At 40.7% G+C, this 12,294-nt stretch overlaps 2 protein-coding genes across 3 annotated transcripts in view; one reads left to right on the forward strand and one right to left on the reverse strand.

The window, feature by feature from the left end:
- Nucleotides 1-952: 952 nt before the first annotated feature.
- Nucleotides 953-4,065, reverse strand: LOC147141291 (cathepsin Z). Its single transcript, XM_086044117.1, has 6 exons — nt 3,896-4,065; nt 3,364-3,527; nt 3,090-3,269; nt 2,557-2,707; nt 2,304-2,469; nt 953-1,868 (listed from the first exon to the last, which is right to left on the reverse strand). Exons 1-6 carry the CDS (start codon nt 4,033-4,035, stop codon nt 1,752-1,754), a joined length of 918 nt encoding a protein of 305 aa, XP_085900243.1. The 5' UTR covers nt 4,036-4,065; the 3' UTR covers nt 953-1,751.
- A 3,592-nt stretch (nt 4,066-7,657) lies between these two features.
- Nucleotides 7,658-12,294, forward strand: part of piezo2b (piezo-type mechanosensitive ion channel component 2b) — a 62,228-nt gene continuing 57,591 nt past the window's right edge. For both annotated transcript variants that reach the window (XM_086043025.1, XM_086043026.1), the window contains exon 1: nt 7,658-8,169. In XM_086043025.1, the coding sequence (XP_085899151.1) occupies nt 8,106-8,169 (64 nt within the window). In that variant the 5' untranslated portion in view covers nt 7,658-8,105. The remainder of the gene's footprint in view (nt 8,170-12,294) is intronic.

Consider the following 12,294-nt stretch of genomic DNA (forward strand, 5'->3'; position numbering starts at 1 on the left):
GATTGATCACAATTTTCTTCCATTAAAACTAATTCAGTGCCAAAAACGTTTTACATGTCTTTTCACAGTCCAGCCATTCAACCCCAGGAACCTATTTATATATTTTTTCAAATATCAAGGGGGATAGTGACGTATAAAAAATCGAAGTTCAAAGGAAACAGTGCTTCCTCCGTTATAGCTTGTAACAGGAACCTCGTCTGTGTTAGCTCCTCAGTCCTCAATGAGCATTTGAGACAATCAATCAATCAATCACATTTTATTTATATAGCACTTTTCATACATAAAAATGCAACTCAAAGTGCTTTAACTGAGATGCTGCTTAATATGGCGGCTAAACGGACCGGTCCGTCACATAGACGGAATGCCCACCTCTGAGAATGGCATAATTGTGCTTGTCTAAGGAAAATCTGAAATTCATCTTATTCAGTTCGTCATTTTATCTGAATATACGATGTGTCGGGGCAGGAGGATTGTGCTAAGTGAGAGAAATATTCAGGCCCACCCATTAGCCACGTTCTGGCTCCGCCCCTGGTTGCCATTATGATAAATGACATCTATCGCATGTGTGGGTGTGACACAACGGCGAAACCCCGATAAGAGCAAAACAGCCTTCAGTATAAAGCACGTTTTGCAAATCAGTGACAGGCTGTTTCGTGATCACACTCATTGTAGCAGACGGCACGGATGGGATTAATGGAATTAAGAATCTGTCCCAACCGGTTGTCGTGTTGTGCACTTGCCACCAAACTGATCCCATGAGCGCTTCTGCTCGTAGCAGCTCAACCAGTCACTCTGTGGTTTGGTGAGCAACTTCTCTCACAAAACAATAAATCGGAATGCTTCACGTTTGTCCCAGAGAGGGTGTGAGCGGAGTGGCTTTGTCACTTACACACGCACGCACACTAGTCCTCGGTGTGGCTGTTTGAAAGCGGTAGTAAAGAAAAAACAGGGAGAGATTTGATATGTTTTGTGGATTTAACATGTATTTATTCATTTATATTACATTTCAACTCCATTGTGGTGTCGTACAGACTAGCTGGTATGCTGAAAATTGTGTCAACGTCCAAATATTTAGAGACCTGACACCTGACCGTAGATGCTAATTAGCGCATGCTAGCATTAGCTTTGAGCTAGCAAACAAAAGGCTCAGCTACGTGGTGATTTTAAATACATAAAGTGCAATTCCCATTCTTTTACGTTTAGTTTGACAGTAAACTTATTTTGGCAATAAGAATGACTGAATGAATGAATGCTTGTTTGTCCATTTGTTTCTTCTTATCATATACTGATGACGTTTGTGATTTGACCAGTTGATAATTGTATTCGTTTCTAGCTTGGCTCAAATACTGTTGCACATAAAACAGTTCAGAAGTGTGTGACTTGTGTGTGGCCTCGAGAGGGTAACGAGCAAAAAATGTGGGCGGAGGGCCGCTCCTCTCCAGATGTTCGGCCTGGCTGTGCTCTTCTTGCAAAACAACATTGTTGTGCATTGTGAACGTCACATGTATGCATGTGGGGGGCATACTGTAAAACCAGCCTTACAAGAGGCGCTCAGTGGCGCACAAAGCATCTTTGTGATTGTGATTTGTGATTTGCCCTTTTATCTGGGACATGTCTCAGATGACAACTTCAGCGAAAGCTGTTTAAGTCACACTGATTCATGGGCCCTCATGTAACAGCAAGAATGTTAAAATTGATCATTTCCCCATCAACATAGAAAGTTATTCACGAAGACTGTACAGTAACACAATCTATGAAATAACAATAGGATCTCCATATGCACAGCGTTTCTCAATCCCCAAGTTGAACCAGTTGCCTTTGCCACCTTTAAACGCACTGGTGACTATTCGGGCCCAGCCGTGTTCTCCCTGGAAAAAAAAAAAAAAACAGACAGGAATTTATTTTGGGGGGACTTGGAAGTCGGAATTCCGCCTGAAAACAAAGAAAATCAGGTTCAAACATTGAAAATTCAGCCCCAGGCAACAGTTTTCCATGACAATATGGCACTTAATAGCAATGCCTATCCTCTATTCCCTCTCCAACATGAATTTTACTCGCAATGTCAACCATGAGTAGGACCACAAAAAAAGTCTCAAGAAGCCATACTTGAAAAGACACGGGGAAGTGTACGAATAAGAATGCCTTTATTGATCCCACAGTGGGGAAATTTTCATTGTACCATTGTTTTTTTAATTTGGCTAAAAACTCTCAGGGTGCTTCAATCTGTTTCCCGTAGCAACTTGAAATTTGAATAGCCATGTCAATCGAAGTATCTGACTGCCGCATGCAGGTGTGACACTGACCCAAAACTCTCCCCAGGAGTTCCTGACGATCCAAAACTCTGTGCTGTCATCCGCGACGCCCCAGCCGGCTACAGACACGATGTGATTGGGAAGAGAAAGGGGATGAAACTCTGAAAAGATGCCGCCCGCATAGCCATCGAGGCCCTTGGTGGCCATGAGGGAACAGCTTAGAAAAAACAAAACAAAAACATATGTCTTCAGCTCTATGTCTCCCTCGTCTGGCAGGTAAAGGTAAATCATCATTCCTGGTTACCTGATGGGACCGTTGGTATAAATCTCCGCTTTCATGTGGTCTCTCCCGGATACTCTGCCGTAATCGTCGACTTTCCACAGGGTGTAGTTCCTCACCACGTCGCATGACCCCACTGAGGCACACGAGCCGCACTGGTTGAAAAGCTCACACTCTGCCGGCGGTGACAAATCAAACATGACAACAGAGAGCAAATATGTCAAATAAAAACAGAGCAGAGCAAATATATGCACAGCACGCTCCCTACTGGCCAGAGGAGGCGTGACACACTGTTAAAAGTAAGCGAAGAAGTTTTACCCTTCTTCAGTATTGCAAAGAAAAAGCCATAAAAACTCTCTTAACCGAGGTCTCAAAAGTTTTTAAAATGTTCACCCAACAACTACTGTATTTGTCAAATTCCATCCCGTCATCGTCCAACCCGTCAATATCAACCGTGTTCCGCTGTATGTATTTTATTCAACATTGAGATGTGTAATTCTGCCTAGCGACAAGTGACCCGGCAACATAATGGACTAATAATGATGGTCGTAACATACTTTGGTTTTTGGCTTGGTAGTTGTTGCAGGTCTCATCCGGGATGCCACTCTCGTGGGCGTAGGCGTAGACCCTCAGGTCATCGCCGCCGTAACACGATCCCGCACGCCCGCAGTCGATGACGTTCTGGACCGACAGGTACGCCAACGGCCACATGCCCCCGCGCTTTATGTTAATGCGATCTAGGGTGAGGGAGACAAAATGTTGACGCGTCTGTCTCCGGCCGTGATAAACCCCCCCCCCCCGCTTCCGTACACCCCCGGTCGCCTCGGTTACCAGCGAGGGCGCTGGTGGCTCCCATGGCCCAGCAGGAGCCGCAATACTGCGGGATGTGCTGGTTTCTGGTGACGCTCACATAATTCTGCCCGTCCACGTTCCTCCAGTCCCACGCGCGGGGAAGGTCGGACGCCTTCATGTACTCGTGGGGTCGAGGGCGCGTCCTAAACAAAAATACATTAAATTGATTATTCAAAATGGCCTTTTGTTTCTGGACTAAAGTTGAATTATTTTATTTCAGAGTTTTTACTATTCATTTTTTTGTTTTGAATTTTGTTTAAAAATATTATTTTTAATTGTATTACTTATGGGTTTAGATTTATTTTTTATACATTTGACTTTTTACAAAGTTTTAATCATTTTGTTGGAACCTAATTTTCAAGAAAGTGTCTCGTTAACACATGAAACCACAGATTTATTTATTTTTTTAAAGAAAAACTATGCAAAAGTCGTCATTAATAGGTATAGTTCCTGAAGACACGAACAAAAGCCTTCCCAACAGAGCAGCAAAAGCAAATGTCTACGAACTCACCGGACAAAGTTTGGCCTGCTGTCGTTCATGGGTTTGTAACATGGGTCATTTAGAAGCTGAGCAGCGCTTTTAAACGGTAAAAACAGCAAAAAACAATAACAACAACGTAACAACTGAAGTACAGCCACGTAAGGCGCCATCTTGAAGTCCCTCTGTCACGTGACTAGGAGGCACACTGGCGCGCCCTTGCGGCCAACAGGGATATGACATCAACAAAGTATGACGTAAGATTGTTGCCATGAGGGAAACGTGTGTACGTGTGTGTGTGTGTGTGTGGGGGGGGGGGGGGGGGGGTCGTGAGTGTGAGGTTTTTTTTTTTTGTGGAGGGGGGTGGGGGGGTTTTGTTAGCTGCTGGTGACTTTTTAGAAGTTAGAATTTAGCGGCCATAATATAATGAACCATCTCCGTCCATTAGTAAATTTGCTGCCTCAGCGGAAACTTTTATTTGACTGTTTAACAATCAGAACTCCCATGGCCTGGTCATTTGACCAGGAAGGGAAGGGTGTGCCGAGTGATAATAATTCAAATTGCATTACACCTAATGCACTGCTACGGCGCGTGCATATACTGTATGTACGTGTGCTAATGTGTGTTTGCGTGTTTGGGGTGGGGGGGTGTGCATTGTTAATGAATAAAGTGCAATCAAATTAGATGTGCATTTCGAACCCACACTCACCAGCTGGAGTGATTCACCTCCACTTTGTTGCATTGACTTCATCCGTGGTGGTGATGATGATGATGATGATGATGATGATGATGATGATGATGAGCAACGCAAGGCCTTGTGCTTTCTCTTCAAGTTGTTTCTGAACTTGCAAAGAAAAAAGTTCTTATTCATTCATTCATTTAATCTTATTTGAATATTTTAAAATGTTTTGATTTTGTACACTATTTTGGCCGAATTTTTGTCAATTTACATATTTATTTTTTTACTTAATTTTTTTTTTCTGTTCCTGAAACTTGCACTCATACTACAATAAATTTGTATTTTCAATCTTTTGTTTTTAATGATTTTTTTTTGTTCCTGAAACTTGCTCAGAAAAACACAAGTTATTCCTTTTTTGTTTAATTTCAATATATCATTTTAAATGATTATATATATTTTTTTTTTACTTTTTGGGTAAAAATGTTTAACACAAAAAGTTATTTCGGTATTTGTTTTATTTGATTTTAATATTTTTAAATCATTTTATTTTGTTACGTTTTCAAAATATATATTTTTGATGATTTATTTTTGTGTTTTCTTTTACAAGTGTCCATAAAAGGTAAGATTAAAAAAAAAAAAAAAAAAAGAAGTTGTTCCGAAAAAGAATGTGCCCCGTGTGTCGCCTGCCAGTCCAGTGGATACATTAGGTGCCTCGTCTCCTTCCTACACCGCTCAATGACAACAGTAAACGAGTGGTTGAAAGCCATTATCCCGACCGACATCATCAACTAACTGCTAACATTCGCTCCATTTGTCCAGCCCTGTTCCGGCGTTAAGTGAAAACAAAACATCATTATTAAGGCAGAGTGCCGAGCGCCGTACACCTGCTCATAGATGACTGCAACACACTTTGGCGCGCGTCCTATCGCGTTAGATGCGGCCTTTTTCACACAGAGACCCTTCAAGACGGTAGCACAGGCAGAAGACCAGGCATTAAGCTGATGGGCTTGAACCCAGCAATGTCACGCCTTTGCTGGGTTCTGTGTAAAATGGCATAGGTGGGGTTTTCTTTGCTCGTGTTCCATTATGACTTTTTTTTGCATGATCTCTGCATGAAATAGGGTTTAGTTCATTCGTTACTTGTACGGTATGAAATGTTTTTCGCAGGCTCTCTGCGTAAAACTGTCTTTTTTGTGATCTACGTGTTTGGATGCAGCTTTTTTTTGCAGGATCTCAGCATGAAATAGACTTTGGTTTGCTTTCACTTACATGATCAGAAGCGGCTTGTTTTTACTGCATCTCTGTCTGAAATAGGCTATATTTTATTCCTCACATGCCCCACTGCATTTTTTACAGGATCTCTGCATGAAATAGGCTTTAGTTTGCGACCTGATCTGATGTGTCATTTTTTGCAGGATCTCTTGTGTAAAAAAAGATTTTAATTTTCTTTCATTTACTTTGAAGCAGCTTTTTTTTTTAAAAGATTTGCATGAAGTTGGCTGTAATTTGTGTCTCACTTATAGTACATGCTATGATGCATCTAAATTATACATGCAGCTTTTTTTTTTGCAGGATTCTGCATGAAAGAGTCTATTGCCAATGATTTTGGGCCAAGATGCGAAAGCCACATTTACTGCTGAATCATCGTCAATGTTTTAACCAGTCGGGTCCATTTGAGAAGAGGTCAATAAGTCCCTCTTAAGCGCGGAGATGAATAATGGATCAAAGACAAACGTTGCCCTCAACATCACATTGGCATCTAGCAGGGAGGGATCGGACAATCGACATAAATCACGGCCTGACGATATCGACTGCTGCAGCGGTGACGGCAGCATCCGGCCCGTTTGGGTCAGAGCCTCAAGCTGATGTTTTGCCGGCGTCCAGCTTGTCCTAAATCAACCACTCGGGCTGTTCACTCCCATCATGCTTTGCAGAAACTGATAAATAATGTCATTTCAAAAGATCAAGGCACTAGAGCAGCGCGGCTTTTACGTACCAGTGCATTTGATCTACTAGAAATATTGATTACTGTCATCATGATGCTTTGTGAAATATTAAAAAACACATGCAATTATCCCAGACCCACTAATAATGTCTTGAAATAATGGACATTCATTTGTACTTATTGTCATAGTAAATCTGAAACGGCATTAATTCAACATGTTTATATAAATATGTTCTTATTTAATATTTTGAATTTAACAAATAATACATTCATCTTGTATTTACATAACCACTGTATTCCTAGAATTGTAAGTAATCTTTTGCATGATAAAATTATTTCATTTTTGAGCAGTGAATGTGGTGAAAAATAAACTGATGAAAAGTTGATATAATTGCTTTACAACAATTTAATTTACTTCCCAAGTAATCTTTTGCATAGAAAAAATATCTTAACAGTTTTTAGAGGAGTAAAAGACAAGATCATTATGAAAAGATGATGTTGTAATTGATTTAGAATGATTTAATTTGAATTATTTCACAACAAACGGATTTTGAATTACCATTAACGAAATGAATGCTTTGCATAATAGATTTTTTTTTTATTAGAGCAGCAAAACTCAATAAACTGGTTAATAGGTGCTATTATAATTGTTTTATAAATATTAATTTGACTAATTATTTCACTACAAACGAAATTTGAATTTAAGAAAATAAAATATGAATATTGTCTTGATTAAAGTAGAAGTGGATGCGCAGCTCCTTGCGCAGTCTCGTTTCGGACCGATAGAAGGCGCTGTTTGTCTTTGTTCGACAGCAGGTACTGTGGTAAATTTTGGGGTGGGAGAGTATTTTAAGTGAACAGACAGACGCACGCCTAAAAACCTGTTAAACATTCTTACCTAAGTATCAAAATATGAAATGCTAAAATATAATTGCTGGAAAGTACAAAACAAGCTACGTTTTAAGTTACGTTGTGGCTAATATTTGTGCTACAAGTGTTCGTGTCCGAGCCCCCCGCCCCGCCCTTCCTATCCTGCCAATCATCGTTCGAGGGTGGAGACTCAAATTCGAGAAAGCTTTTTGATTGGCAGGCATATATGCCAATCACATATTGCTTTCCCGATAAGACTAGTACAGCCCACGCGCGCGCCCAGTCCCACTCAAAAGTGTGAAATTCACGCAAGGAGGCACAGCGAGGAGAGGTGGACCTCCGCAAAGTGTGGCAAAGTGTAACATTTACACTTTGACTCCTCTACAAAGAAGCTTTGTTTTACCCTGACGACCTGTTGCTTCTCATCGGCAACGTTTTCTCACGCGACCGTTTGCCCACCTTGAATGGCGAGCATGACTTGAACGCGACGCCCGAAAACAAAAGCGTCTTTTCGGCTATGAGCTGCCGGGTGTGGATGGTGATAATGAAGCGTGGAAGTGGCCTCCTCTCGTCGCCTTGGACAAGCCGCCGCTCAGGTGTCTCGTTCGGCAGCAGTCGACTGATGGGGAGGCGCGCACACCCGTGACAGCCGGGATTTGAGACACTTTTTTCGGGAGGGGATGAGAGGGAAACTCTAACGAGCGAGAAAGAGGGAGCGAGAGAGTTTCTTGTAGCTGCTCAGAGGCGCCATGGCCTCGGAGGTGGTGTGCGGGCTGGTCTTCAGGCTCCTGTTGCCCGTCTGCCTCGCCGCCGGTGAGTTTTTTAATTCATTTTCGAATACGTCGCGTTTCCACATCGGACTGGAGATGGGAGACGGATTACGTCACACACTTGTTTACCCACCTACACCCACTAAACACGCTGATAAGATGTTTACAATAGCCACCTGAACGTCATTTACAGCTCAACGTAAACAAATGAGTACACGTTTGCCAAGTTTGATAGGCAGCATTTAATCTACAGTAAAACACAAACGTTTGCTTTACGGCTAGTGGTGAAAATGACTTTTAGCATAACCAGTTAACTTCATATTCAAATTCATATCATTCATATCAATGTAAAAAGAAATGTGGAATTTTTCTCAGATTCCTTTAAAGACAACCTAAAGCTTCATTAAAATGTGGCTTTCTGAGGGAAATTAACATCAGCACTTAACCGTGGCAGTATAAACTTTTAACTAAGTTATATTGATGTAAAAAGAGCATTTTTCCTAGATTCCTTGAAGGCAACATTTTACCTGAGGCACACTGTTCCTCTAAAGGTATGCTTGATTAGAAATATTTGGATTCAGATTCATTCAGTTTCACGAAACTTTATTCATCCATTTAAAGGTGCAGAGCGCGGCACTGTTATTGACACAAGTTTATGACATAAATACATTTTTAAAAAAGTAGCGTACAAAATGACAAAGTAAGTGCAACTAGGGTTCAGAGTTCTGCGAGTTCATGAGAGGAAGATTTAAAATGTTGCCTTCATGGTTGCTGGGGATTTCAGTGTATATCAGTATATCATATCAGTGCAAAAAGAAGTTTTCCACCTGCTGCCTTGAAAAGAAACATTTCAAATCTTCCTTCAAAGTTTGCCTTCAAGTAAAATTACCTTGAGTCTAACCACTTAACTTGACTCATATAATAGAAAAATATTTTTTTTCCCGCCCGGACTGCCTTTGAAGGCTTCATTTCAAAACTTCCTTAAAAGTCTGCTTTTAGCAAAATCTTCCTAAGGCCCGCTGCACACTGAGCGACACAGCCGAAAGCGACTGGAGAAAAAAATAGAGTCCGCAACTCATTCCTGCACACCATTGGGATCGACCCTCACGCACAACTCACTTTAACTGAAAAACTGCGACTCCTGGTGTTCTTAAGAGAGGAAACGGACGACAAAAAAAGGAGAGCGTGTGGATTTTTTGAGAAGCCCTTGGCGACGGTAGCCTTATTCAGTCACTGCACTCGTGTATTTTGGTGGCAGAGACTCTCCACGCTTCACTTTGCAGCCACAGGTGCAAATGGAATTTGCAAATATAGTTAAGTATTACTGTAACAATGTGTACATCCTGTATGTACTGTATTGGTACAACTTGCTGGCAGCCAGTACCCATAAAATTGTATTTTCGCAATGCCGTTCACCTACGTTTGAAATTTCAAATAGCAGCAAAATGAGTGGCCGGTGGTTGGAAAACAAGTCGCACACTTGCGTGACAGTTTAGTCGCGTTTCGGCCACATCGCTCGGTGTACGACGGGCTTTAAAATATTGCTTACGCAGCTCCTCGGAGGAAATGCCTTTTAATGACTTTTTTTTTTTTTTATTAGCATTGTCATTTGAGTCCAACATAAGAGCAACAAACAAACACATCAACGTGCATTTGTTGATGTATTATTGACCTGTGTTAAAGCATCAGGTCCAGTTGGCTTCTCAATAAACCTCTGAGATCTAAGTACAAAAAAATGTCTTCTATAGATATAAATATCATCATCATTATTTTTAGAATAATTTTTTTTTAATCTTCAACTCATTTTATAGCTAAGTATGATCTGACAGTGGGCATGTGAGACGTGTCTCATAATGAATGTTGACTGTTGAAAACGGCCTTTTGCACTTTGTTTACGTCACTACGAGTGAATTAAAGATTCAAAAATGGCAACTGGTTTATTGGTTTTAAACACGATCCATCCAAAATGTTTGTTGTAACTTCAACCCAGTCGCAGTCATAATATTTATGAAGAGTTAAATTAGCCACTGTAAGGGCTAATGTCACCTTCGGGGCTGTTTGGGGAAAAGGACCTTTGCTACTTTTTTTTTTTTAGATGGAAGTGACAGCCGTTAAAAATAAAGCACACGGGGTCAGGCCTTAAATCTGTCAGCAGGTTTGGACCTTATTGAAAGTTCCATTAAGTCCTACGTGGATTGATGGGCGTTTGTTTACACCGGCATTCACCGGGGCCTCGTGTGACTGAATGTGAAATCCTTCGCAACTTGTATTTAGCTTGCAGTACGTAATATAAGCAATGCAAGTGAATGGGACTGGAAGGTGTTTGTGGGGGCGATTTTTGGATATTGATGGAGATAATTAAAAGCGAAATGAAAATTCACATATTTATATCATTGAAGTACATAAAGTTGCCTTTTCTTTTTTTTATTTTTATTTTTTTTTTTGGATGTTCTCATGTTTTATATTGATTTTACCATTTTATTTTACAACAATGTAATATAACCTATTTATAATATTGAACATGATATTTTGAGTAGGTTATGTTAAATGTTGTATAACAAAATTAGGTAAAAGTTAAATGAACTACAACTAAACTAATGGGACCAAATGGAATTAATAATATGTGTATTTTAGATGTGTGTATTTTTTTGTGTTTTTTTTTGTTTTGAAATAGAAAAAAAGTTCTGTATGATTAAAAACAGAATAAAGTAAACTTATGTCGCTCATGGCGCATTTCCTGTTCTATGGTTATCATCACACTTCCTTATCACCAGCCCCCCAAAAAAGCAAGCACTTGTGGAGTTAATCCTTTTATATGCTCACTGAGCTGAACTCCCGAGTTTTATTTGACTTTTGCGGCACATTGTACCATTTCTAGGCGTGACTGTTTCAAGTTCAACTTGGCGGTTTGTTGTTCATTGAGTGGTTCATTTGAGGTGTGGTCATTTGGTGGTCCCGGCTTCAATGAAGTGGTGTTTACTTGTAGGTATTTAAGCAGCCATTTTGTGGTCAGGCCACAAATGCGTAAGGAAGTCACCGAGGTCCTAGGCCGTGTTTTTTTTTTTTTTTTCTTTTCTTTTTTTTTAATCCCCGCTGTAATGCACAAGCACATCACCACCGCATCGTTATTTCCAGAAGCCATTGCGAGGTCATGCATGGACTCCATTAATTGGTGGAAAGCCGTTTTAACATCATGCATTAATAATGCGGCTAGCCTGTGAGAGAATTGACTTGCCTTTTATCGTAAGCATACCTTTTTAATAATTTATGGCTTTTTGGGAGTGCAAAAGGAGCACTCCTGTCCGTCGTCGCCGACAGGAAGCGGGAGGAAATGTAAAGTGGAACGTATATAGTTTGTAGTGCGTGGCGGCGGCAGACGGCGATGATGGCGATGATGTCGTCGGACAAGGGTCCTTTTCCATTTGCCGAGCGCCCCAACTTGGTGAATATGTCCGTGAGTAAGTTGTACTAGTAGTAGTAGTACTAGTAGTACACTCTAAAAACAGTTGGGTTAAAAATAACACAATTTTGGGTCAAAGATGGACCGATCCACAACTTGGGTCAATTTGACCCAACTTTCTTGGTTGTTTTTGCAGATAACAACCCAAAAAAATGGGTAGTTTGAGTAGGAAACAATCCCCCAAAATTGGCTGTTTTGGACAAAACAATGCAAGTGAGTGGGTCAAATTGACCCGATTTATGTATCGGCCCATTTTTGAGCCAAAATTGTGTTATATTTAACCCGACTGTTACCCGTAACCGTTAAACTCCAACCCTAACCTTAATTTGACGACAAGCAGCCACGGCAGTCCTGTTTCAGGCCACCGTAGACAAAATGTGAAGGTTGTGAGACAAGACAGCGGGACGGAATAGGGAAACGTGCCAGGCCATGATAACCGTCATGGCATTCAAACCTAGCCAGCTATAGTAAAACAGGGTCAACTCAATGAAACGTGACAGTATGTAATAGTGCCAAGGCTCAGAATAATAGGGTTTTTTTTTTCTTTACGGAGTAGTTTTGCGAATCAATGATTTGATTTGAGTAGCAATTTTCAAATTTTGTGGAGCGAATTTTACGTCTTGTTTTTTGCAGGTTAATCCTAGGGACCTGAAGCAAAGGTTTTATGTAACCATATAACAATAAGACAACAAATGAACAATTGCTTTT

The sequence above is a fragment of the Filicampus tigris genome, chromosome 10 (genome assembly GCF_054856515.1).
Source record: "Filicampus tigris isolate MCC_2025a chromosome 10, RoL_Ftig_1.0, whole genome shotgun sequence".
NCBI lineage: Eukaryota > Metazoa > Chordata > Actinopteri > Syngnathiformes > Syngnathidae > Filicampus > Filicampus tigris.